General features: G+C 39.6%; 1 protein-coding gene across 1 annotated transcript in view; it reads left to right on the forward strand.

Annotated features, from left to right (window-relative positions):
- The window catches only part of LOC126455722 (dynein axonemal heavy chain 3), a 1249696-nt gene that overhangs the window by 873261 nt on the left and 349836 nt on the right, over positions 1-26599 (forward strand). Inside the window, exon 51 of the mRNA XM_050091491.1 lies at positions 13040-13179. Within this exon, the coding sequence (XP_049947448.1) occupies positions 13040-13179 (140 nt within the window). The remainder of the gene's footprint in view (positions 1-13039; positions 13180-26599) is intronic.

Consider the following 26599-nt stretch of genomic DNA (forward strand, 5'->3'; position numbering starts at 1 on the left):
TAATTTTATCAGGCTTACATTTTCGTAGACACTCTTTAGCAGATTTATTTTCAGCCAACAGGCATTTTTCTTTTACATCCCCTCCATTAAATATTAGTTTTCCTTAGTTTTAATGATTTTACAAACATCCATAAACATTTTGCTGAAGGTCATCGATCCTAGTCTGTTTAGATGCAGTCCATCCTTGGCTAGACATTCCTTGCCCAAAAACTTATTTGAGTTTATAAATATAGAACCTAGTCTGTCACAACACTCGTTAATTCTGCAATTGATTCGATTGATATAACTCACTCACCGACCTCCTGTTTATAATTCCGCTGATCACTATCCTCGAAGCAGGGTAAATTTTTCTGGCTGATCGGATTATATTTTTTGATTCGTTAATAATTTCCTCTTCCCTGTATCCTCAGACAGAATTTGTCCCAACATGGATGAAAAGGGCTTTGTAATTTTTGTTCGTTTCTTTTTCGATGTTTTCTCTTGAACTTGTAATATTGTCGCAGAAGAAGGTGAGTAGTAACATGGTGTAGTTGTTACGATACTAGGCTGTTGAATGGAGGGTCGTGAGTTCCAAACTCACCTAGGCTGCACCATTTTTATTTCTATATTTGGTTCGAGTAAATCCCAGAAGTGTCCACAAATATGAAGACTCATTCTACTGGAATGTTCTGTAACTGTTTATATACTGTATATGTTCTGGCCCGAAGCAGCTCTTTCCGCGCTCATTGTATGTGCAAGTGCTGAATAAAACTTCATTAAGTGAAGTTAGTGTTTGACATTCATCTAATCACACCTTCTTCTACATTACATTATTCTGGTGGAGGTGCTGGTTATTGGAACTTAAAATTGTGCACATTATTGACGACACAGTGGCCATGACAGAGCTGCCGTTTACATGGTGAGAAACCCGAGTTCGAGCCATATTCAACACATCACAATTTACCGGAGACAGAAGAAGAAGAGAATGTTATGATGACAGCAACTGTGTACCACCAGATGAGAGATCCTTCCAGGTTCTCTGGTGACGATGGCCAACATTCAAATAAGTGGCTGAAGGTATATGAGCGTGTAGCCAAATTTAACAAATGGGATGAGACCGTGTGTCTGGCTAACGTATTTTTCTGTTTGGAGGGTAATGCCAAGCAATGGTATGAGAACAAAGAGGAGAAGTTCACAAGCTGATAAATATTCCAGGCGGAACTGCGCAAGTATTTCGGTGACACATAATGACAGAAGTGAAAGGTTGAAGATAAAGTGCTGGGCACAGCATCCAAGAGAAACTATAGCATCCTACATTCAAGATGTCTTAGAGCTGTGGATCCTAGAAGTACAAGGAGGATAAGGTTGCACATCTCATGAAGGGTGTTGCAGAGGACATCTATGAAACCCTACTCCTGAAGGAGATTTCGGCAGCAGACTACTTCATAAAACGGTGCCAGTATATGGAGACAATGCATCAAAAAAGAATGACATGCAATACATTTGAATGGCTTCCAAACATCGTATCAATGTCTGTCATGGAGGAAGCAACTGATTTCACAAGTATTCTTAGTCAGATAGTGAGAGAGGAAGTTCAGAAGCCACTTGGACTGCACGGCAAGCAAAAAACCAAGATGCTTCAAGAGGTCATAAGGGAGAAAATGGAACAGACATTGAACCCAATCTCTCATCCTTCATTTCCCTTTAAAACGGTGAAAAAGTTGAGACCCAGTCGGGGTTACGTTCCTACAATGCCACATGAGGAAGCTGTTTGGGCACCAAGTAAGACTGATGTCTTGAGGACCCAGGATAATCAACCAGTATGTTTCTACTGCGGACAACCAGGACATGTGGTGCACTGTTGTTGAGAAAGGTGGCAGATATTTGATGACACCCGCGCCAGAAGACAGCGGACCGCTCTTAGCCAACGCCAACTCCGGGACAACGAAGATGAACAACAAGATGTGGGTGCAGGATGATGTAGGTCACCATCACCATTCAGAAGCTCCAGCCGATCACCTAGCTGCTGCTATGTGGAAAACTAAAGGGTGCAACCTTCCTTGGAAGTGAGGCCGCCGGAGAGAAAATTCCTCTGCCCACTATCACTACAAAACTGATAGGATCTATGTCGATATCCTCAAGGATGGCCGACCAGCCCAAGCTCTTTTGGACTCTGGAGCCTCATATTCAGTCATTTCGGAGAAGTACCATCGCCAGTTGCAGAAAACCGTATTTGTCAACAGCAAAACATCTCTGCTGAAAGAAGATGTACCATTCATGGGGGTAAAAGTGGCCCTACACAGCCCTTAGAATTCATCGTCGTACAAGAGTGTAGTCATGACGTCATTCTCAGATGGGACTTTTTGAGAGCTTCTCAGGCAATTATCGATTGTGGTCACTTGAAGATTTTGCTAGGTGAAGTGAGATACTGTGGACAGGAAGCTGCGCATCTGAGTTTGTGCAGAGTATGTATGCTGGATGAAGTGATCATTCCTGCAGTCAGCACTAGAAAGATAACTGTCACATGTCACGCCATGCATCAACCCATGGATCTTGTAGTGGAATGTAAGAGAAGCACACCACTGAAGAATAACTTGGTCATCCCAACCTCTGTCATCTTGTTCGACAATGGATTCGATGAATTGTGGATAGTTAACTATCGCCAAGATACGCAGATCCTTCCAAGATGCATGTGCATAGCAAATGATGAGCCGTTAATTGAAGAACAGCTGAGCATCATAGAAACCTTCCATGCCGAGTCTGTGAGTGAAATTAGTGCTACCACTACGAGACAAGATTTTCTAGCTCGACTATCACCAGATCTCCCTAAGGAAAAACAGAAGAAGCTACTTGCAATACTTCAAGAGTTCTCTGACTGCTTCGATCCACAGGTGAAGAGCAAATTAGACTTATTGACGGTGAAGCAGCGAACTAGCACTGGAGACCATCAACCAATAAGCCAGAGAGCATGCCATGTGTCAGCAACGGAACGTCGAATAATTTACAACACGATAGAGAAAATGATGAAGAATAAATTCATTCAGCCTTCGCAGAGCCCATGGTCGTCACCAGTGGTCCTTGTCAGGAAGAAGGATGGCAGTTGGCGCTTTTGTGTTGATTACAGATAACTAAAAAGGACGTTTACCCTCTTCCACAAATTGATGATGCACTAGATTGCCTGTAGAGGGCTAAGTTTTTCTCAACCATGGACATGTACTCAGGATACTGGCAAATCGAAGTAGATGAGGCTGATCGTGAGAAAACTGCATTCATCACCCCTGAGGGCCTGTATCAGTTTAAGGTAATGCCGTTCGGTTTGTGTAATGCACAAGTAACTTTTGAGCGGATGATGGATAATCTTCTACATCACCTGAAGTGGATGATGTGTCTTTGTTATTTAGATGACAGTATAGTGTACTCCGAACATTTGATGACCATATAAAAAGACTGTGGACTGTTCTTAAGTGTCTAGAACAAGACTGAAACTTAATCCAAGAAAATGTCTCTTTGGAGCAAAATAAATCAAAATACCTGGACACCTGGTGTCAAATGAAGGTGTACGGCCAGACCCAGAAAAGGTGAGATCTATAATGGAATTTCCTATTCCTAAAAGTATTAGAGATGTGAGAAGCTTCCTCAGATTATGTTATTATTACCGTAGAAATCCTTGCATAACAGAAGAGATATTGAATTAAATTGATGAAAGGGGAAAATATAAAAATGCAGTAAATGAAGCAGACAAAAAGAAATACAAACGTCTCAAAAATGAGATCGACAGGAAGTGCAAAATGGCTAAGCACAGATGGCTAGAGGACAAATGTAAGGATGTAGAGGCTTATCTCACAAGGGGTAAGATAGATACTGCCTACAGGAAAATTAAAGAGACCTTTGGAGGTAAGAGAACCACTTGTATGAACATCAAGAGCTCAGATGGAAACCCACTTCTAAGCAAAGAAGGGAAAGCAGAAAGGTGGAAGGAGTATATAGAGGGTCTATACAAGGGCGATGTACATGAGGACAATATTATGGAAATGGGAGAGGATGTAGATGAAGATGAAATGGGAGATATGATACTGCGTGAAGAATTTGACAGAGCACTGAAAGACCTGAGTCGGAACAAGGCCCCCGGAGTAGACAATATTCCATTGGAACTACTGACAGACTTGGGAGAGCCAGTCCTGTCGAAACTCTACCATCTGGTGAGCAAGATGTATGAAACAGGTGAAATACCCTTAGACTTCAAGAAGAATATAATAATTCCAATCCCAAAGAAAGCAGGTGTTGACAGATGTGAAAATTACTGAACTATCAGTTTAATAAGCCACAGCTGCAAAATACTAACATGAATTCTTTACAGACGAACAGAAAAACTAATAGAAGCCGACCTCGGGGAAGATCAGTTTGGATTCCGCAGAAACACTGGAACATGTGAGGCAATACTGACCTTACGACTTATCTTAGAAGAGAGATTAAGGAAAGGCAAACCTACGTTTCTAGCATTTGTAGACTTAGAGAAAGCTTTTGACAATGTTGACTGGAATACTCTCTTTCAAATTCTAAAGGTGGCAGGGGTAAAATACAGGGAGCGAATAGCTATTTACAATTTGTACAGAAACCAGATGGCAGTTATACAAGTCGAGGAGCATGAAAGGGAAGCAGTGGTTGGGAAGGGAGTGAGACAGGGTTGTAGCCTCTCCCCCATGTTATTGAATCTGTATATTGAGCAAGCAGCAAAGGAAACAAAAGAAAAATTCGGAGTAGGTATTAAAATCCATGGAGAAGAAATAAAGACTTTGAGGCTGGCCGATGACATTGTAATTCTGTCAGAGACAGCAAAGGACTTGGAAGAGCAGTTGAATGGAATGGACAGTGTCTTGAAAGGAGGATATAAGATCAACATCAACAAAAGCAAAACGACGATAATGGAATGTAGTCAAATTAAGTCGGGTGCTGCTGAGGGAATTACATTAGGAAATGAGACAGTTCAAGTAGTAACGGAGTTTTGCTATTTGGGGAGCAAAATAACTGATGATGGTTGAAGTAGAGAGGATATAAAATGTAGACTGGCAATGGCAAGGAAAGTGTTTCTGAAGAAGAGAAATTTGTTAACATCGAGTATAGATTTAAGTGTCAGGAAGTCATTTCTGAAAGTATTTGCATGGAGTGTAGCCATGTATGGAAGTGAAACATGGACGATAAATAGTTTGGACAAGAAGAGAATAGAAGCTTTCGAAATGTGGTGCTACAGAAGAATGCTGAAGATTAGATGGGTAGATCACATTACTAATGAGGAAGTATTGAATAGGATTGGGGAGAAGAGAAGTTTGTGGCGCAACTTGACTAGAAGAAGGGATCGTTTGGTAGGACATGTTCTGAGGCATCAGGGGATCACCAATTTAGTATTGAAGGGCAGCGTGGAGGGTAAAAATCGTAGAAGGAGACCAAGAGATGAATACACTAAGCAGTTTCAGAAGGATGTAGGTTGCAGTAGGTACTGGGAAATGAAGAAGCTTGCACAGAATAGAGTAGCATGGAGAGCTGCATCAAACCAGTTTCAGGACTGAAGACCACAACAACAACAACAACCGTTGTTTTATCAAAGACTTTTGTATCAAAGCCAGGCCACACCAAGAGTTGTTAAAAGCTGATGCTAAATTTATCTGGGGTGGTGCTCAACAAGATTCTTTCGATGTGCTGCGAAAAGCTCTAACGACTGACCCTGTACTTGGTCTATATGATGAGAGAGCACACACAGATGCCAGTGGGTATGGGATCGGTGCTGTTCTGGATAGAAAAGAGAAGGTTATAGCCTATGCTTCTAGGACATTTACAAAAGCTGAGTGAAACTACTCAACTACAGAAAGAGAATGTCTTGCTGTGATCTGAGCCATGTGTAAATTTCGATAGTATCTCTATGGAAGGCCATTCACAGTTGTTACCGATCATCATTCACTTTGTTGGTTGCAGGTCTTAAGGATTCAACAGGACAACTCGCCAGGTGGGCACTACGTCTTCAAGAGTATGTCATTACCATAGTATACAAAAGTGGAAGAAAACACCAAGATGACGACAGTCTCTCAAGAAACCCCGTGCAAAAGCATCAAGACTTTGATGAAGATAGTGACTGTCTCGCTGCAGTCCAGGATCTCTCTGCTGAGCAGAAGGACGCCAAGATATCTCAAATTATGCTTGTCCTTAATCGGTCAGAGGATGTGAAAGGACAATTTAAGGTAGTTAATGGATTACTTTGCAAGAAAAACATTGACCCATTTGGAAAGAGGTGGCTACCAGTGATCCGTAAATACATGCACTTAGATGTTCTACAGAAATTCCATGACACACCTGAGGCTGGACATGTAGGGTTTATTAAGACATATGGTAGGATCTGCAAGAGATTTTACTGGCCAGGTTTATTTAGGAGTGTCCGTCACTATGTGTCACACTGTAGAGTGTGCCAGAGGAGAAAGGCAGTTCCTCATAAACCACCTGACCGTCTCATACCTATTCCACCAGCCAAAATGCCTTTCCAGCATGTTGGGATTGACCTCCTTGGACGATTTCCAACGTCTGCTAGTGGCAATAAATGGATTATTGTTTTCGCTGATTATCTGACAAGCTATGCCATTACAAAAGCCATGAAAACAGCCGAAGTATCCGAGGTAGCCAAATTCATCGTGGAAGACATTGTATTAAAACATGGTTCCCCAAGGTCGTTAATTACAGATTGAGGGAAAGTTGTTCAATTGAATCTTGTGACAGAGATAAACCATCGGTGCAACATTCTCATCATATGATGACTGTCTACCATCCGCAAACCAATGGGCTTACTGAACGCCTCAATAAGACCTTGACCAACATGCTATCAATGTTTGTCAATGTTGAACAGGGCAACTGGGATGAGGTGCTACCTTTTGTGACACTTGCCTACAACCCTGCCAAACAAGACACCACAGGATTTACGCCATTTTTCCTGGTGCATGGTTGTAAGGCAACTACGATGATGGACACTGTGTTTCTATTACATCCTGATGATGTTGATGATGTGGACGATGACTACATTGGCCAGGTGTTAACCAGAGCTAAAGAAGTTCGGCAGTTTGCATGATTCCCCACACTCCAGGCTCAAGAAAATGATCGCTGAAGGTATGACACGAGCCACCGCCCTGTTGTGTACAGGCCTGGTGACCTTGTCTGGATCTTCACTCCTGTTCGGAAGGCTGGTCTCCCTGAGAAGCTCCTCAGGCGCTTCTTTGGAACTTATAATGTTGTAAAACAGTTGTCTGAAGTTACTAATGAAGCTAAAGATTTCGACCCTGATACAAGATGACGAAAGATCAGAGATATGGTCCATGTCCTTCGAGTGAAGCCCTACAAGTATCCTGCCACACAGAGTAAATTCGAAGCTCTGGCAACAGACAACAAGCGGAAAGGTGACGAAGAACGTAACGGCAAGGGAAGTTCTAAGAAGATCACTGCCAGAGCGAGCATCAGACATCGGGAGTCAGAGTATGCAGGACCGATGACTCGTTCCCGGAATAGGAGGACATAACACTGACATGCTGTTCTCTTAAGGAGGGAGCAATGTCACAGAAGAAGCTATTGAATGGAGGGTCATGAGTTCCAAACTCACCTGGACTGCACCATTTTAATTTCTATATTCATTTCGAGTACTTTCCAGAAGTGTCCACAAATGTCAAGACTCGTTGTACCGGAATGTTCTGTGGCTGTATATATACTGTATGTGTTCTGGCCAGAAGCAGTTCACTCCCCGCTCTTTTATGTGCAAGTGCTGAATAAACCTTCGTTAAGTGAAGTTAGTGTTCATCATTCATCTAATCACACCTTCTTTTACGTGAGAATATTTCTGAAATAGTTACTGAGCTGACGGGACCTAATTCCTGGGCGGATTTCAACTTCACAGGTTGGCACTAACATTTTTCAACATGGATTCGCCAGTTATGAGAAATTCATTTTCAGCTACACTTCTAATACTATGATGTCTTTTGTTCTCAAACGTTCCACTTGTCCATTTATATGTAATATTTATGTCTCCTGAGTCTGCACTATGTTTTAATTCACATGATGTGAAATGCTCATCTTGCAGGGAGCTCATATTTGTATCCCTCTGCAAGTGCCGTACTTCCTTGTTTGCATCGATCATTTTTTGGGATTTGTTTGAGTCACAGATCCACATATTCAATTCTAGGCCTCAGTATTTCTGATTGTCATTTTATTGCTTCACAGGATGCCTCATTACCGTTTTGAAACAAGGTTTGTATCACTCCGCATCCACAGATTTTCGTTGTTTCTGGCGATGTATTTCCTGCAGTCACAGTCTTTTTGGCACTTAAGTTCGCTGTTTTCATTTTGTAATGCTAACAAGTCACCCTTGAGGGATTCAATTTCTTTCTGCAGCACTTGAATAACAGTTTCTTTTGCAATCGCTTCACTTTGGAGATCAGCCTTTTCTTCACTTAAATAGGTCCGTAAACAGTCCTGGCAGCACCTCAAAAAAATCATCATTTATGAATTTTGGGCTCACTCTTGCACACTTTCCATGTAGCCAGAAGTGACACTTTACACAAAGAATTCCTTTGACAACACGTTTTTTACATTCCTTGCACTCTGCACTGCTAAACGTTTGCTTTTTTGAGAGATCTGCACCATTACACTGACCTATTGGCATCAGTGTGATTAAAAAAAGAAATTAAATTGAAATTATACATAAAATTAATTGAAACACATGAACAAAGATTTCAAGTGGAGAAGGAATGATAGGAAGAAAAATGAAGGCAAATGCAGAAGTTGATATTATGATTAAAATCATGTGACAAAGGAATGGAATTAAACAATTACATTTAAATCAATTAACTGAATAAAAATGATGATCAAAGTCATTTCGGTTTCCCCCTAGCTGTGCACTTAGTCAAGATTGGATGGACTGAAAATGTTCATGGGCTTGATGCTCGTCATGGATTGTAAAGATGAAACCATCAAGAGAGTTGGAAAATGATGATGTGGACACTTCTGGTAGCACCTGTATGCCTAATTCAACATCTGGTCGAGGGCTGTACGATTCAGTATAATTATGTGACAATTCGAGGATATCTCATTTACAGAAGGCTGCCACCTTCGATGAGGTCCAAACCCATACCCTGCTGCATGTGAAGCTGTTATCTCCACTACACCACACAACCATTCTCTTTTGTGCAACTTTTTAATGCTATCAGGTATCACACAAAATTCAAATTCCGACCCCCCCCCCCCTTCCCCCTCAATTACTCATAAATGAGGGCCCACCAGGGTGAATGGCTACAGTGTGTGACACATGGGATCTTAACCTACACCACCATGCAGATAGTTTCAAAAAGTCAATCACACTGCTAGGGATGTTTCCTTGTTAGTTTCATTGGTAAATATGCATGCTGCACTACTGCTATATACACCCCAGGGGAGGAAACTACTTTCGAATTGCCAATAGCATCAAGCTAGACCGAGGAACAACATCGGTGAGTAGTAGTGATTCTGTGTCAGTTTTCAGGTGCTTTCAAATCTGATACAGAGGATAGGCAGACCAACTGGCCTATGATAAAACATGGTATCACCACTTGGTATAATCCACCAACTAACCTGTGCTCATATAAAATGTTCCAGACTGAACAATGTGTAATCTGGGAGAAAGTGGAGATGATTCTGGAAGATGATACCATTGAGCCTCCAGAGAGTCCTGGGGTCCTTCTGAAAAGGAAGATGGCACGTGGCACTTTTGCACTGACTACTAATAACTGAACAAAATCACAAAGAAAGATATCTATCACTTGCTATGCATTAATGACACCCTGGACAGCTTGGAAAGAGCAGAATATCCGTCTACTATGGACATGAAGTGAGACTACTGGCAACTCAATGTTGACGAGGCTAACTGGGAAAAGACTGGCTTTGTAACTCCTGATCACCTCTATGAGCTCAAAGTTGGAGTTGGAATTTGACAATATGTAACACTCCAGCCATGTATGAACATTTGATGGGCAACCCTATTCAACTCCTTTGCTGTCTGCATGACATTGTCATCTTTGAAAGACATTTGGTTGATAACCATGTTGAAGTTTGTTCAGACTGCAGGTCTCTACCTGAAGCTGAAGGTGTGTCTCTACGTCATTCAAGAAATAAAAATTGTGGGGCACCAGTCAATGGCAGTTGGATTTGTACTGATTAAGAGAAAATAAGAGCAGTCACATGTTTTCTGTCTCCTCGACACGTTCGTGATGTGGGAAGTTTTTTTGGCGTATGCGCATACTACCAGCAATTTGCAAGAACTACTGCAGGCTGACACCAGATTTTCCTGAAATGAGGCACAAAAAAGATCTTTGCTTGTCATCTCAATCATTGTTGCATTAAATCACATTACTTCAGAATAGTAGGAAGATCTAGCATTGCTGAGAACTGTAGTAGCCTTGAGGTATGAGGAACTGACCAAAGGATGATTACAGTTAATAAACGCAACATTGTATGAAAGGAATTATGATCCAATGGGGCAGAAATGGTTGCTCACTTTCACAGCTAATCTGTTGGCAGGGATCCTGAAATATTTTTGTGACACTCCGAGATCTGGTCACCAGGAATTCTCAAAGACTCTAGACCAAATCAAACACAGTTATCACTGGCCAGGTCTCTGGATACTGTATGAGCCACTGTAAGCAATGCTGGCACATGTGGCACTGTTACCCCCAATCCTGCCTGTAGCAGCATCTTTCCACCAAACTGGTATTGACCACTTGGGGAGTATTCTGAAGTCAACAAATAGGAATTGATGGATAATAGTCTGTACTGACTACTTCCCCCACTATGCTGTCATCAAAGCTGTGCCAACTGCCAAAGCTCTCTAGATTGCTGACATCCTGAAAGAGGAAACATCAGTTTGAAACACAGAGTATCACACATGATAATCTTTGATTGTATAAAGTTTCCCAGTTGATACTAATATCATAGGTAATTCGCAAGATGACAACTGCCCACCAATCACAGACGAATGGTGTCACAGAGCAGTTTAATAAGATTTTGGCAGATACGCTGTTGATGTACATTGGTGTTGAACAAAGATGCTTGGATACAATACTGCCTTAGAACATAGTGAATTGTGACACTGTGCATCACACTCTTCTTTCTGCTCTACAGTCGCAAGGCTAAAACAGTAAAGGATACACTGTGTGAAACATCCATCACCAGGACCAAAGAAGCAAGGCAGCAGGCTCGCACATGGTCCACGGACATGCAGGAGAATGGCTGAGAGTGCTATAAGGCCAAGCATGGTTCAGTGAGCAACAGCCAGCTGACCCAGTACACAGTGCGTGCACGGGAAGAAGGATGCTCAGGAAAGTTACTAATACACTGTTTTGGGCTGTGTCATATCTTTTGTCATTCTTTGGGCGTCACATGTATGAAGTTTTGGGTTGTGACCCATCACCAAGAAAACAAAAGTGCAGAAAAGACATCTGTGTCCTCCGTATGAAGCCCTAGTACAGTCCAGAGGCCCAGAATGTTGATTGGATGTTCAGCGAAAGTGAAGACCCAGTAGTGATTTAGACACAATAATATAACTTGTCTGTGACATAAAATAAAGCAAAACTAAATAAATGCAGCAGAGTCATAAAAAACAAATTGATATGATGGATGGCATAGAGCTTCATAAAATTAAGTGAAGTTCTTCATAAAATTAAGTGAAGTGGCTGCACATTGCAATACAGTTCTGTTTCATCTGACCTGTGTGTCTCTGGCTCTGCCTATTGATTGTGTTTGCAGCTATCCCCATGAGAGTACATAACACCCTTACACACACCCATTATCTACACAGTGTCCTCCTAGAGTTAGTAAGGAGAATTAGAATCAGACAAATACCGATGGTGACTAAATGGAATATGGAGGGATGAATGTTACCCTGTGTGTACAGGAGGTGCTGAACAGTTTACACACAAATAAATAGATTTCTCATAGTAAACACACACTTACGTCTATGCTGTCACATCATTTGGCGAATAAAGAAACTGGTAAAATAAGGAATAATATCTAACAAACTGCAATTTTAAACAATGGAAAATCCAGGATGCAATGTAACAATACCAGAGAAGGAAAGTTGCTACTCACCATATAGCAGAGACGCTGAGTCGTGATAGGCGCAACAAAAAGATTCACACAATTATAGCTTTCGGCCACTAAGGCCTTTGTCAGCAGTAGACACACATACACACACGCACACACACACACACTCATGCAAACGCAACTTGCCTTTGGCTCTGAAAGCCCATATCGCTGATGTTTCATTGAATGCTTTGCATACTGAGACTTGTTGATGGCCCAGCACTGAAATCTGCAGCAATTTGGGGAAGGATTGCACTTCTGTCATGTCAAATGATTCTCTTCAGTCATTGTTTGTCCCATTATTGCATGATCTTTTTCCGGCCAGAGCGATGTGGAAGATCTGATGTTTTACCAGATTCCTGATATTCAAGGTACACTCTCAAATGGTCATATGGGAAAATCCCCACTTCATCACTATGTCCCATCACTTGTGCACCAGCTATAACACCACATTCAAACTCACTTAACTCTTGATAACCTGCCACTGTAGCAGCAGTAACCAATATAACAACAACGCCAGACACTTGTTGTCTTGTATAAAAGTTGCCGACCGTAGCACCAATTTCTGCCTATTTACGTATCTCTGTATTTGAATATGCATGCGTATACCAGTCTCTTTGGTGCTTCAGTGTCGAATTCATATTTTTACTGTCGACTGTGGTTACAGCTTAATACAGAAATGGCAAAACAGTGCCACTGAAGGTACTGTGCTCTACCAATGGTTGTCAGAGTTACAAATATTGAAGAAAATGTACCTGCCTTCCCTCCAGCCAAGAAATTACAGTGTACATCTAATATTTCATTCATGTCTAGAAATCTAGTTAACTTTCATGTATTTCACTTTTTGATCATTCTATAGCATCTATTTGCAACTCTTCCGAATTATACTTGTTAATTTCTGATTGACACATCGTATTTTCTACAGGTGGACTTGGTGGTGAGAAAAACAGGTGGAGTGACACTGCCAAATATCTTAACTCACTTCTTTCAAATGTTGTGGGGGATGTTCTGCTATCAGCAGGAACTGTTGCATACCTTGGTCCCTTCACTGTTGATTTCAGACAGGTAATAACAACTGATGGTCTATGTGAAAACACTATCACAGTTACAAAAATTAACTGAAATCCAATGAGAATAATTTCTTGTGTAGCAACACACTGTACTGTCATTTCTCACCTTCAGGCTGCAGGCATTGGCGATGAAATCAGAGTAAACAAGTAAAATATTATTTTTTCTCATTTGGTACCATTGAAACATTTATATATTTTTGTAATTATTTTTATGGAACTTGCACACATTTGGAAGCTAGATATACACCATCACAGTATTACAATAAATTACTGATGCAACTGAATGATCTTGTGGTGAAGCAACTGGACCTGAGGAGACGTACATCTATGTTTTATTTGAGAGGCAGTAGACATAAAATACTATGGCAATAACATATGAATTGGACATAAATATTTACAAGCATAATGCTAAAAAGTAACTATCCAGTAAAAGTGATACATAACATCACATGTGTTTCAGTGTACTTACAGTGTCCCTTTGGTGTGTACCAACATATCAAAAGATAACTAATCAGTTCAAGTGACCTTTTGCTGTGATTTCTGTGTTGAATATTGGTTTTCTTGTCCAGAATTCTACTTTCCCAGGCATTTGCTGTTAGCAGAGGTATTCACATGGGCTGCTGCTTCTGAATTGCGAAAGCAAAAAGCACTTCTTGGCAGGATTATCAAATATTCTTGTTGTTGTGATTAAACCTCTTCAGTGTTGCTTTAATTACTCCAACTAAAGCATATTACTGGTGCTTATGCACATCTAGTATAATCAAAATCAGACCCTTTGGTTACAGTGGTCTTGATGATGCAACACATAAGAAAATCAAGAGTAGTTGCCTTATTACAGAACCTTTACTGCTTTGTGAAATTTTGTTGTCAACAGTCTTAGTTCAAAATCTACAGTAACGTTCATAAACATAATACCAGAAGAAGAAATGACTTACATTATCCTTCGTTGAACCTTGGTGTAGTACAGAAAGAAGTGATGTGTTCTGCCATAAAAATCTTTGACCTTCTACCAATTGATGTAAAGAATTTAATTGGTAACAGAATAATCCAGAATTTAAACTATGAAACATTTACAGAGACAGATGTAGACTCCAATCATAATTTATTGGTTACAGATGCGATTCAAATTTAATAATTTATTCATTCATCATGCTCTGTGGAGCCTGTGTAGGAAGTTAACATGTTGCTATGGTGTTCAGTCCAAAGACTGGTTTAATGGATCTCTCCATTCTGCTCTACCCTGTGCAGGCCTCTTCATCTCCATGTAACTACTGCAACCTACGTCCTTATGAATCTGCTTTCTGTATTCATCTCTTGATTTCTATATATGATTTTTATCCCCACACTTCCTTCCAGTACTAAGTTCTCGATCCCTTAATGTCTCAGAATATGTCCTACCAACTGTTCTCTTCTTCTAGCCAGCTTGTGTCACAAATTCCTCTTCTCCTCAATTCTATTCAGTACCTCCTCATTAGTTACATGATCTATCCATCTAATCTTCAGCATTCTTCCGTAGCACCACATTTCACAAGTTTCTATTCTCTTCTTGTCCAAACTATTTATCGTCCATGTTTCACTTCCATACATGGCTACACTCCAGTCTGACTGACATATCACTGACAAAACTGTGTGCTTGCTAGTTGCAGACATTGAATATACTGCATTAATAACGTAGGCCCTGTGACAAGAGTTTTGTGAGTGGGCTGATGTTTGTTCCGTTGCAAACATATGGATTGCACATGTCCTTTCCTACCACAGGCATAGCACTGAGCCTGTCAGGAGGGGCAGTCTTGGCATTTGTGCCATGTATAACAGTGATGGCTAGACTTAATTCTGTTCGCCTGCGCAGCTGCCTGTTTAGTGAACTGCTGTCATGGCATGGACAGGTGTTGTGTACCCGGCATGGCTAGTGCACGCCACCAGTGAGGAATGTGGCGATCACAACTAAGGGACTCAACCCAACAAACAGCTGGCTGCTCAAATGTAAGAGCCAACAGGGCACTGGAATCATACTGGTCTAGTATTTGCACTACCTGCTGAAGTGATGGATCGGACTCTCTTAAAATCTGTTCTCTGATTTTGAAATCAGGCACATTGTACATGATCATATCATGCAACATTACATCTGAATATAAAGAACTGCAAGCAAGACCAATTTTGGGAAGAACTCGAGGACGCTATTTGCGAGATTCCAGAGCAGTATACAGTCATATTATTGGGTGATTTTAATGCCGAGTTAGGAAAAGAATGAAAGTATAAATATATAGTGGGGGAATACCCATCTCACATGCGCACTAACAGGAATGGAGAATTACTTTTGGGATTCTGTAAAGCATTTAACCTAGTAATGAAATTAGTAGCCTTTAAGCATCTACCAAGAAAACAGTAGACATAGACTTCACCCAATAAACTCCTAGGAGAGTTTCAAGTAGATCATGTGGCCATTTGAAGAAAGTCCTGTAGAGAAGTCCAGAATGTGAGAGTGTTAAGAGGGGCAAACGTAGACTCAGACCACTACCTCTCAAAATTAAAGTTCTAAATTCTACCTAGGAATACAAGAAAGTCTCAAACTCCCAAACTTACCAAGTTTGACGCGGAAAAACTGAAAACCTGCAATATGCTTACAAAGAGAATGTAAAAGCTTGATCATGAATGCAACAACTGGGACCACCTAAGGGACAAATTAGTAAAAGCCGCAACAGAAGTTTCCCCATTAAAGAAACAGAAGAAACATGAATGGTGGACAAGTACCTGCGACCAAGTGATCACAAAGAGACATGCAGCTTGGCTAATATGGAGCTCACAGAAGTCTGAAACAAATCAGGAGAAGTTCATAGAACAGCACCGGCTAACGGCCAAAACCATCGGGCAGGTTAAGCATCAGCACACTCAGGACCAATTGACTCAATTAGATGAAGATTTAAAGAAGAATAACACTATAAACATTTACCAAACTTTCATGCGAAACCTTAGAAGCTATGCCCCACCCAGTTTTCACTTCAGAGGACCAGATGTAAACATAGCCTATAATGACAAAGACAACTGCTGCATATTGGCCACATATTTTGAGAATCTCCTCAACTGTGAGTCCCCTAAAACCTCCTTTATCTATCAAGACAGTCCCAGCCAACCAAACACTCGCCTTCCAACAGAAGAAGAAGAAGAAGAAGAAGAAAAAGTGAAAAACATCATACAGTCCCTGAAGAATAACAAAGCACGAGGAGAAGATGCTATAGTTGCAGAGCTATAGCAGCAGGCTGAAGACAAAGCAATCAGCAAGTTGACCGACATCCTACGGAACATTTGGGATACTGAGAAGTTACCAGATGACTGGACATCTTCTCTGATCCACCCCTTACACTAGAAGGGTGATTCAACTGACTTCAACAATTATAGAGGCATCTTCATTCGCCTATGAGATATTATCTAAGGCATTATTGAACAGAGCCGAACCTCAATTGGACCCAAAACTTGGAGATTATCAGGGTGGTTTTAGAAAAGGATGTTCCTGTGCTGAACAGATCCTTAGCTTGAAGTCGGTATTAAGTCAAATTTAACTAGCAAATAAACAGTACTTTTGTTGACATCAAGAAAGCATACAATTCAATCAACAGACATCAGCATCAAATCCTTCAAAGTCAAAGAAAACTATCAGCATGGCTTTGACATTTGAACTCATCCATCATGCTTTTTTTTTTGGTCATGGAGAACCCTTCCTGGCCCATCATGAAGATTGACCCTTAGTCTGAACATCATAACTCACACACATGTCTCATCACCGACAGCCAGTCTTCGAGTGGCCCACACAGTTTCCTTGATGTTCCTGACATGAACTTTGGCAGTAGATGTCGAAGAGTGTGCTGAATGAGTCATCTTTAACTTCCGTATGGCCATTTTTAAACTGTGTGAACCGTTCATAACACTGAGTACAGCTTAAGCACTCATCAACATAGGCTTCCCACATCATATGGTGTGTCTCTAAAAGTTTTATCGAGTTTCTTGCAAAATTTAATGGAGGCGCTTTGCTCCTCTTGTTCTGCCATCTCAAGATTCACATACTGTGCCACACAATGTTCTACTCAATACAGCAGTGAACAATAACTAACAGACATAAACAATGAAACTTCCAGCAGTTTTAATCACAGGTATGTGTCAGGATGCTAACAGCATTTCACTCCAACATGCCATTGGTGCGAAACTACAAATGTTTCAGAATTTTTTTAACATACCTCTTACAAGCTTCAAGTGTTAATCAAAATAATCTTCAGGAAACATACCCTATAATCTGAAATGGCTCTGAATACATATTCTGGATTAACTACAGCATTTTACTTATATTTATCTTTACATTTTCTTTTCCTTCTGGCTGGTAGTTGCAACTCCAGTTGATAAATTCAGAAAAATTGGAGTGCACGAGTTGCAAAAGTGGTTTTTACACTTATCTCTCCCAAAAAGCAAACTCGACTTTACTCTGCTGCATCTGTCTATCCCAAGCTGTGCAGCAGCAAAGAGTAACTAGTGTTTCATGGAGTAACTTACTTCACTTGTAGGGAAAAATAGCTTTGGTCCACTACACACGGCTGTCATGCTGATTCTTTAATGTTCACATATAATTTGGTCTGTGCTTCGACATGTAGGCTCTTTTCCATGTACTCCCACTCACTGTGATATACTTATGAAATTTGTGATCCAGTTCAAAAATAACAGTGAAGTGTGTATCTACAAGACTACAAGAAAGGATGATCTTTACCATTCTGGGTTAAATGTGACTTTAGCACAGAAAGGGGTGAATTATGCTCCTACAAAAACATTTGGTCATTTGCAAAATAGCTTTAAAAGTCTGACAGATAGCCAACTAACTTTTAAAAACAAATTAAAAGAATTTCTGAATGACAACTCCTTCAACTCAATAGATGAATTTTTAGATTGAAGTAGCAATTGAAAGAAAAGTTACTTTGTGTATAGAAAACTTATGTTCAAGTGACACGTTCCACATAGTTACATAATGTCGTATTCATGGTCTATGGAACAGGTATTAATGCAATGTAAAGTGCATTAGCTCCCCCATGGGAGTGAAGTTTTAGTGACCTAGCACTTGGCTATCACTTCATGCATTTGGTTCATGTTTGTAATTACTTTCAAAGGTTCATTTATTTATGTCACTGAATTAAACATTGTTCATTGCGGTGTCTAAAATAGTTCTTTTTTGCGTTCTGTGTTGATTGTAACATTCCTAATTATATTGCCATTCATTAGACTGAATATTTGGAAGTAGCTTGTTCCTTCTTTCCCATTAGCTCCTGCCCCCAGGGACTGGTTACACTGAACCACCAGCCTACTCATTCATTAGCTTTTTCCTAAGGAAAACCCTGAAACTAGGCTGGTTAGTCTTGGTTTACAATGTAATGGCCAAGACTGATCAGCTCCAACAGAATTTCTCCAATATATCACCTGTTACATTCATCATTTATGTGGTTAGTATTGAAATTGCAAAAAATAATACTAAATTACACACAAGAAATTATACAAAATTAATACTACTTAAATTAGAGGACCGAAACTTAAATAGTGGCAACTATTTATTCATAACCAATACAAAAGAATTACATGTTTGCACCTGTTACTGTCCTTTAGAGTAGTCACCAGCATTGTGTAGAACCCATTGCCAGTGATGTGGAAGGTGTAGTATACCGTTAGCAGAGCCTGCTCTGTTGATGGTGCGAATGGTGTGGTCTACTGCCTGTCGAATCTCTGGAACAGTTCTGAAGCGAATGCTACGAGGTAGTTCCTTCATCTTCGGAGTCAAATCAAAGTCACCAGAACTTAAGTCCGGGGAGTGATAGATGGGTTGCGCAGAAAGCGTTGCCGCTTCTTTCACAAAGCTGGTCACAGGTGATGCTCCAGAAACAAACAGTAATACGACTTAAGTCTTTGTGACTTTGATTTGATTCTGAAGATGAAGGAACCACTTCACAGCATTCGCTTCAGAACTGTTCAAGATATTCGACAGGCAGTAGGCTGCTCCATTCCCACCATCAACAGAACAGGCTCTGCTAATGGTATACTATGCCTTCTACATCGCTGATAACGGGTTCTACACATTGCTGTTGACTGCTTAGAAGGACAGTAACAGGTGCAAACATGTAACTCTTTTGTACCAGTTGTGAATAAATAGTTGCTACCATTTAAGTTCCAACCCTTTTATATACATAATAATAGTGTTTCTAGTGTGGTTTTTGACCCAAAGTTTCTGGTTGAATCAAAAATGTCATAATACAATCAAAATAGTCATTTGAAATCTTCAATCTTGGAACATGTGGTGATGTATCAATGTTGATGTGATGTCAGGTAGAGAAGAGACCAGTATGAGGTAAGGGTGTGTAGGCCTGCAGGGACCGGTGTGGCATGGAGCTGTGTGTCACACCAACAGCAGTGGTATGGATTACGTGCAACATAATTTCAAAACTGTATGTGGGTTTCATCATTTTAAGGCTGAAAGACAAATTATTATGTTGCATCACAGGTTGATCATTTTATGAACCAGCAGATTTGGGTTGGTTGTCAGGTTCTCTCACATATCTACATTAATTCTTCTTTCTTGTATGTTATTGTTCTCCTTTTATCAAATCTCCACTGAAAACTGTATTCTTCATAGTGGACTGATATTTTTGTGCACTTATCTTTTGTTAGGTGCTATTCCTATTACCTTTCAAATTACATACTTTAACCACTTGCCATTCACCCCGTGCATATTCCAATTAAGAGGTGTCATCTCACTGTTTTTTGTTGCTCATTATTTGTTGTCACTCTCTTTCATTCACATTTTTGTACATTGTTATTCCTTTATCTGCTTCTCTGCATTTCTTCTTCAGTACCTTTTCATCTCCTAATCATGGTACTTCTTCAGATCTTGATGCAGGTTGAGACCTATTATTCATCAACTTCTGGGATATGCTGATATGCTCCAGGATGTGGAATTCTTAGTATCTCAAAAGGCTCAGAAACAGTAGTTTCCACTTCTTTTTAAGTCTATGCAATAATGAAGAGCAAGAATGTATTCATGAAAGTATTCTTTCCACAATTCTAAACTGCTGTGGGCCAATATGTTCCTTATTATATTCTATATTCCTCTTTATATCTTTATCTGTCATGTTGATCAGAGCTTGCTTAATTTTTTATTCCTGAGAAATCCCATCATCTTCTGCTTACAATATATGTTTTATCCATTCATTCTTTTTCTTCCTCCCAAACATCAGTTGTGCCAAGGTGAACTGTGTCATGGTAGGGGGCATATGGTTCATTATTTCTTCAAAATTCTTTGAATAGTCTATCCAAAAAGTCTGTTTTTTTGTGACAGTAGGTCTGCATAAATCTGGTGAGCTCTCTAAATATTCTTTCCTATGGACTGGCTTCTAGCTGGTAATGAGCAGTAGGTATTTTTGTAACCTTGTGATGTGCCCCAGTTGTCCTGTACTGCGACATGTAGAGTTTGAGGTGTTATCAGATAAAATGACTCATGATTTTCCCACATGCAGAATATTCAAAAGATGATTAGAGGTGGGCCTGCTGGTCACAGTTTTAAGTGGATATACTCATAGGCATTTTGAAAATAAATAAAAAAGTGTGACCACAAACATAGACACACAGAATATTGTGTAGTTTCTTTGGAATAATTGAGTTAGCAGTCCCTTGATACCCTGATTATTAAGTTTTTCCTTTCAACATATTATGCACTACTTCAAAATTTGCTGCACAATTCTTCTTGGATTGTGAAAATAACAATACATTCTTAACTTACTGCCACCTTTCAGAACTGCAAAATGTTCCCAAGTCTAATGGGTGTGCCATATTAAACTCTCTTCATGTTCAATTGTTAGAACTATCACTTTTTCTATGAAAAAGTACCACATTGTCTATTTTGTAACATTTTATTTTACTTACTGGAGACCATTTCAGATGGGAATAGGCCATTTCAGATCCAAATCCTGTAATTTTGACATTTCTCTAAATAATTCTAAATAGTAACTCTGGCACACTATCTTTCACTGGTAGTACAGGAAATTCTGTCATATTTTTCTTCCAAGGTTCTAAATCTTATGTTGATGAAGACAAAGCATCTGCAATGATGTCTTCTTTGCCACTTATATGGATAATGCGAAAGTTGTATTCTTGTTAGGTGAGAGTCCATCTAACAAATTCAGCTGTAACAACATACATGTTTGTAAAAACCTCAGGGCTTAATGGTATGTATACAACAGTGTTTTCACTCTCTACAAGTAGTAATTAAATTTTCGAAATGCCTAGACAATGCCCAATGTTTCTTCACAGTTTATACGACCTGGGACCACTGAGAGATCTGGGAGTAACCTGGGAATTTTTTCATCCAGGAGAAAACTGCGAAAAACCCAGGAATTTTTTAGTAATCTGTGAATTTCTCATTGTTTTAGTTTTCAGTTAAATTTTTGTTGTTTTGACTGGTAAGCACCAATACTCTAACAAAGGATATTACTGTATCCTCCTATTGCAGAATAATACTGCAGCAATAAAACATGAATAAGAGAAAAAAATAAAACTTAAGTTACAAAGGAAATGCACCGTATACAGCAATGAAACACAGTACTCATACAAGCATCTGCCAATAGCAAAATGTGTCAAAGGCTTTAGGAAGATTATGCAATGCTTCATAACAACAAATTACCTCCAATGAGTGTGGCGTCACAATTGTTTACCTTAGATTCATTTGAGCAGTTGTGTACAGGCTCTTCTGCATGGGCTGTTGAGTCGTGTATGAGTAGTACCTTCTCCTGCTTCTGGATACTGAAGTGTGCCTGTTAGCTGTACAAGCAGTAGAAGCAAACAGCCAGATGCTACCTGGAAAAATTTTAGTATCACGCCCAAGCTGCCAGATTACTTCATGTATTATATTCTGTCGTGTTATAAAAAATGACCATTTGTGCAAAAACAGCCATGTTAATTTGATGTATTTTACAATGGCTGCAATATTAGAAGGGCCTCTATCGTTTTCTCTAGCACACAGTGACAAAATAGATGTAAACGAATCGAGAAACCACACCAGTCTTGGGTACTATTTGTACTAACAGCATTTTCATTATTAGATAATGACATTTTGATTTTTCATGTAGCAAAACATTTGACAAACTTCGATGAGGTAATAGACTCTTTTGCAGAAAGGAAAGCGCACCATCTAAAGCTATAGCAAGATAGACAGAAATAAGGCAGAAATAATTGCTCAGACCTAAGGCTTGAAGAAATGTATAGTGTCTTGCTTGTTTCTTGTCTTTACTGGTTTTATGTATCCTATATTGAATTTTATGTCATACAAAACAGCAAGTTATTAGCTAGTAGGTGATAAATAGTCCAAATTTTGTGAAGAGTCATTGCCCTGCCAGTTACAAATAATCCCATCCAGTATTAATTGTGAGGGTTTTTTTATGTTTTTTTTTAAATAGAAAAAAAGAGGGGTAGGATGTCAAACCTCTCCTGAATATAGTTTGATGGCATCAATTACAAAATATACATGTTTCAATTCCACAAAACAAAATACAGTGACGTGCAGTAGGATAATACTGTGTGAAGAGGCATGGCACTGCACTTTGGCACAGCTACAACCAAATAACATGTCTTACATATCCTCGAACATATATGTTTCATGTATCAGACTCTTCAGAAACATGTGTGCTAGAAAATGAACATATTCTTGAAAAGTCCTATCTCAAACACTCGCAGGAGGGGGGGCACACTATCTAGTATTGCCCCGGTTCAGAAATATCGTAAACCTGTGGCTGATGCACAGAGCAATCTGAGGTGTGTTGGAGAGGTGGGTAGTCTCCATGTCACCCGTGTTTACGTTTAGTAATTTTGCTGCTTCCTCTTCCTTTACTGCTCTCGCATCAAATAAAAACAGAATAGATTTCTGTGGTCAGTAGCTATCAAGTGAATTAAAATACACTCACTTAATTATGGAAGGCTAAAATGTGTTTTTAGCATTAATCATCTTGCAGAACAATGAAGGTTTTTTTTTTTTTTTTTTTTTTTTATTTGCTACAGAAATTTGGCTTTTCTTACTCTTTTCTTTATTTGAAACGAAACGTTTAATTCCACACTATTAGCTATTTCAACTGTTTGCAGCATTTGAAGTGTACATTTTCATGTTCTAGTAAGTATGGCATTATGCTATAATAAAGAACCAAACATGAGATAATACAATACTGGTACTCCAAGAAAATTTACGTCCCAAAAAGCACACTGAAAAGTTTATTATCAGGTCGAGGCCTTCTTCATACGGAGTCTGGACATATGAGTGTGCACTTTAAGCCGGATCACGCGTTTTAGTATGGTTCATGAAATTCTGATGCTCTTGGAGTATCCATTGATGTCTTGCATCTTTTATGTCATAATGTAAGATCTTTTAATGTTTTACACCTACGAACATTAGGAGTTTCCTATGTCATCATAGCTGCACAAGCACTGTTATTCCTGCTATCTGGCACTTTCTGGCAGCTGCTGGAACAAACCTGTTTGTAACAGATTGTGGGTAAATATTTCAAATGGTGATTTGAAAAGCTTTATTGTCGAAGTACGTTTCTTTTTATGCAGTATTTCTTACATCACAGAGCATTTGACTCTCATTTAAAAATCAATTCTTTGATGATTAGCCAGTTAGAAGAATTTCGAGCCCAGAAGATCAGACATTTATGTTGTTATTAAATATTTTACTGGCACATTTGTGTGTTGTTGTTGTTGTTGTGGTCTTCAGTCTTGAGAATGTTTTGATGCAGCTCTCCATGCTACTCTATTCTGTGCAAGCTGCTTCATCTCCCAGTACGTACTGCAGCATATGTCCTTCTGAATCTGCTTAGTGTATTCATCTCTTGGCCTCCCTCTATGATTTTTACCCTACACGCTGCCCTCCAATGCTAAATTAGTGATCCCTTGATGCCTCAGAACATGTCCTACCAACTGATCCCATCTTCTAGTCAAGTTGTGCCACAAACTCCTCTCCTCCCCAATTCTATTCAATACCTCCTCATTAGTTATACTATCTACCCATCTAATCTTCAGCATTCTTCTGTAGCACCACATTTCGAAAGCTTCTATTCTCTTCTTGTCCAAACTATTTATTGTCTGTGTTTCATTTCGATACATGGCTACACTCCATACAAATACTTTCAGAAAGGACTTCCTGACACTTAAATCTATACTCGATATTAACAAATTTCTCTTCTTCAGAAACGCTTTCCTTCGCATTGCCAGTCTACATTTTATACCCTCTCTACTTCAACCATCATCAGTTATTTTGCTCCCCAAATAGCAGAACTCATTTACTACTTTAAGTGTCTCATTTCCTAATCTAATTCCCTCAGCATCACCCAACTTAATTCGACTACATTCCATTGTCCTTGTTTTGCTTTTGTTGATGTTCATCTTATACCCTCCTTTCAAGACACTGTCCATTCCGTTCAACTGCTCTTCCAAGTCCTTTGCTGTCTCTGACAGAATTACAATGTCATCGGTGAACCTCAAAGTTTTTATTTCTTCTCCATGGATTTTAATACCTACTCCGAATTTTTCTTTTGTTTCCTTTACTGATTGCTCAATATACAGATTGAATAGCATCGGGGAGAGCCTACAACCCTGTCTCAGTCCCTTTCCAACCACTGCTTCTCTTTCTTGACCCTCAACTGTTATAACTGCCATCTGGTTTCTGTACAAATTGTAAATAGCTATTCGCTCCCTGTATTTTACCCCTGCCACCTTCAGAATTTGAATTTTCACATCTGTCGACACCTGCTTTCTTTGGGATTGGAATTATTATATTCTTCTAGAAGTCTGAGGTAATTTCGCCTGTCTCATTCATCTTGCTCACCAGATGGTAGAGTTTTGTCAGGGCTGGCTCTCCCAACGCTATCAGTTGTTCTAATGGAATGTTGTCAACTCCCGGGGCCTTGTTTCGCCTTAGGTCTGTCAGTGCTCTGTCGAACTGTTCACGCAGTATTGTATCTCCCATTTCATATTCATCTACATCCTCTTCCATTTCCATAATAGTGTCCAAACCTACATCAACCTTGTATAGACCCTCTATATACTCCTTCCACCTTTCTGCTTTCACGTCTTTGCTTAGAACTGGGTTTCCATCTGAGCTCTTGATATTCATACAAGTGGTTCTCTTTTCTCCAAAGGACTCTTTAATTTTTCTGTAGGCAGTATCTATTTTACCCCTAGTGAGGTAAGCCTCTACATCCTTACATTTGTCCTCTAGCAATCCCTGCTTAGCCATTTTGCACTTCCTGTCGATCTCATTTTTGAGACGTTTGTATTCCTTTTTGCCTGCGTCATTTACGGCATTTTTATATTTTCTCCTTTCATCAGTTAAATTCAATATCTCTTCTGTTACCTAATGATTTCTACTAGCCCTTGCCTTTTTACCAACTTGATCCTCTGCTACCTTCACTGTTTCATCTCTCAAAGCTACCCGTTCTTCTTCTACTATATTTCTTTCCACCATTCCTGTCAATCGTTCCATAATGTTCTCCCTGAAGCTGTGTACAACCTCTGGTTCTTACAGTTTATCCAGGTTCCATCTCTTCAATTTCCTCCCTTTTTGCAGTTTCCTCAGTTTTAATTTACAGTTCATAACCAATAGATTGTGGTCAGAGTCCACATCTGCCCCTGGAAATGTCTTACAATTTAAAATCTGGTCTCTGAATCTCTGTCTTACCATTATATAATCTATCTGATACTTTCCAGTATCTCCAGGCTTCTTCCGTGTACACAACCTTCTTTCATGATTCTTGAACCAAGTGTTAGCTATGATTAAGTTATGCTGTGTGCAAAATTCTACGAGGTGGCTTCCTCTTTCATTTCTTCCCCCCAGTCCATATTTACCTACTACGTTTCCTTCTCTTCCTTTTCCTACTATCAAATACCAGTCACCCATGACTATTAAAGTTTTGTCTCCCTTCACTATCTGAATAATTTCTTTTATCTCCTCATACATTTCTTCTCAATTTCTTAGTGTGTGTTTTTAACCAAGAAATACGGATTTTTTTTTCCTTGTCCATATATACACCTTATCCTTGTACTGCAGCAGTGTATATCTGTGATAATGTATGATTGGGAAATGCAACTGAACAAAACTTTATTTTCTCCTCAAATTTCCATAACTTGAATAGGCAGATGCCTAATCTCACAGCAGATGAATCTGGTATCTCTAAGTAATATAGAAGAGTGGCATTCTTGAGGTCATGTTTGATTTCTTCAAATGCCAATTGGCATTCAGCCATCCAGCGCCAGTATAAATTCTTTCAGAATAAACTTATAAAAATTAAGCATTCTTTAATTGGTTGGACATGAATCTCATAAAAACAAGGTTAGTTCAAGAAAACCCTCCAGTT

The sequence above is a fragment of the Schistocerca serialis genome, chromosome 2, assembly GCF_023864345.2.
Source record: "Schistocerca serialis cubense isolate TAMUIC-IGC-003099 chromosome 2, iqSchSeri2.2, whole genome shotgun sequence".
In the NCBI taxonomy this organism is placed as follows: Eukaryota; Metazoa; Arthropoda; class Insecta; order Orthoptera; family Acrididae; genus Schistocerca; species Schistocerca serialis.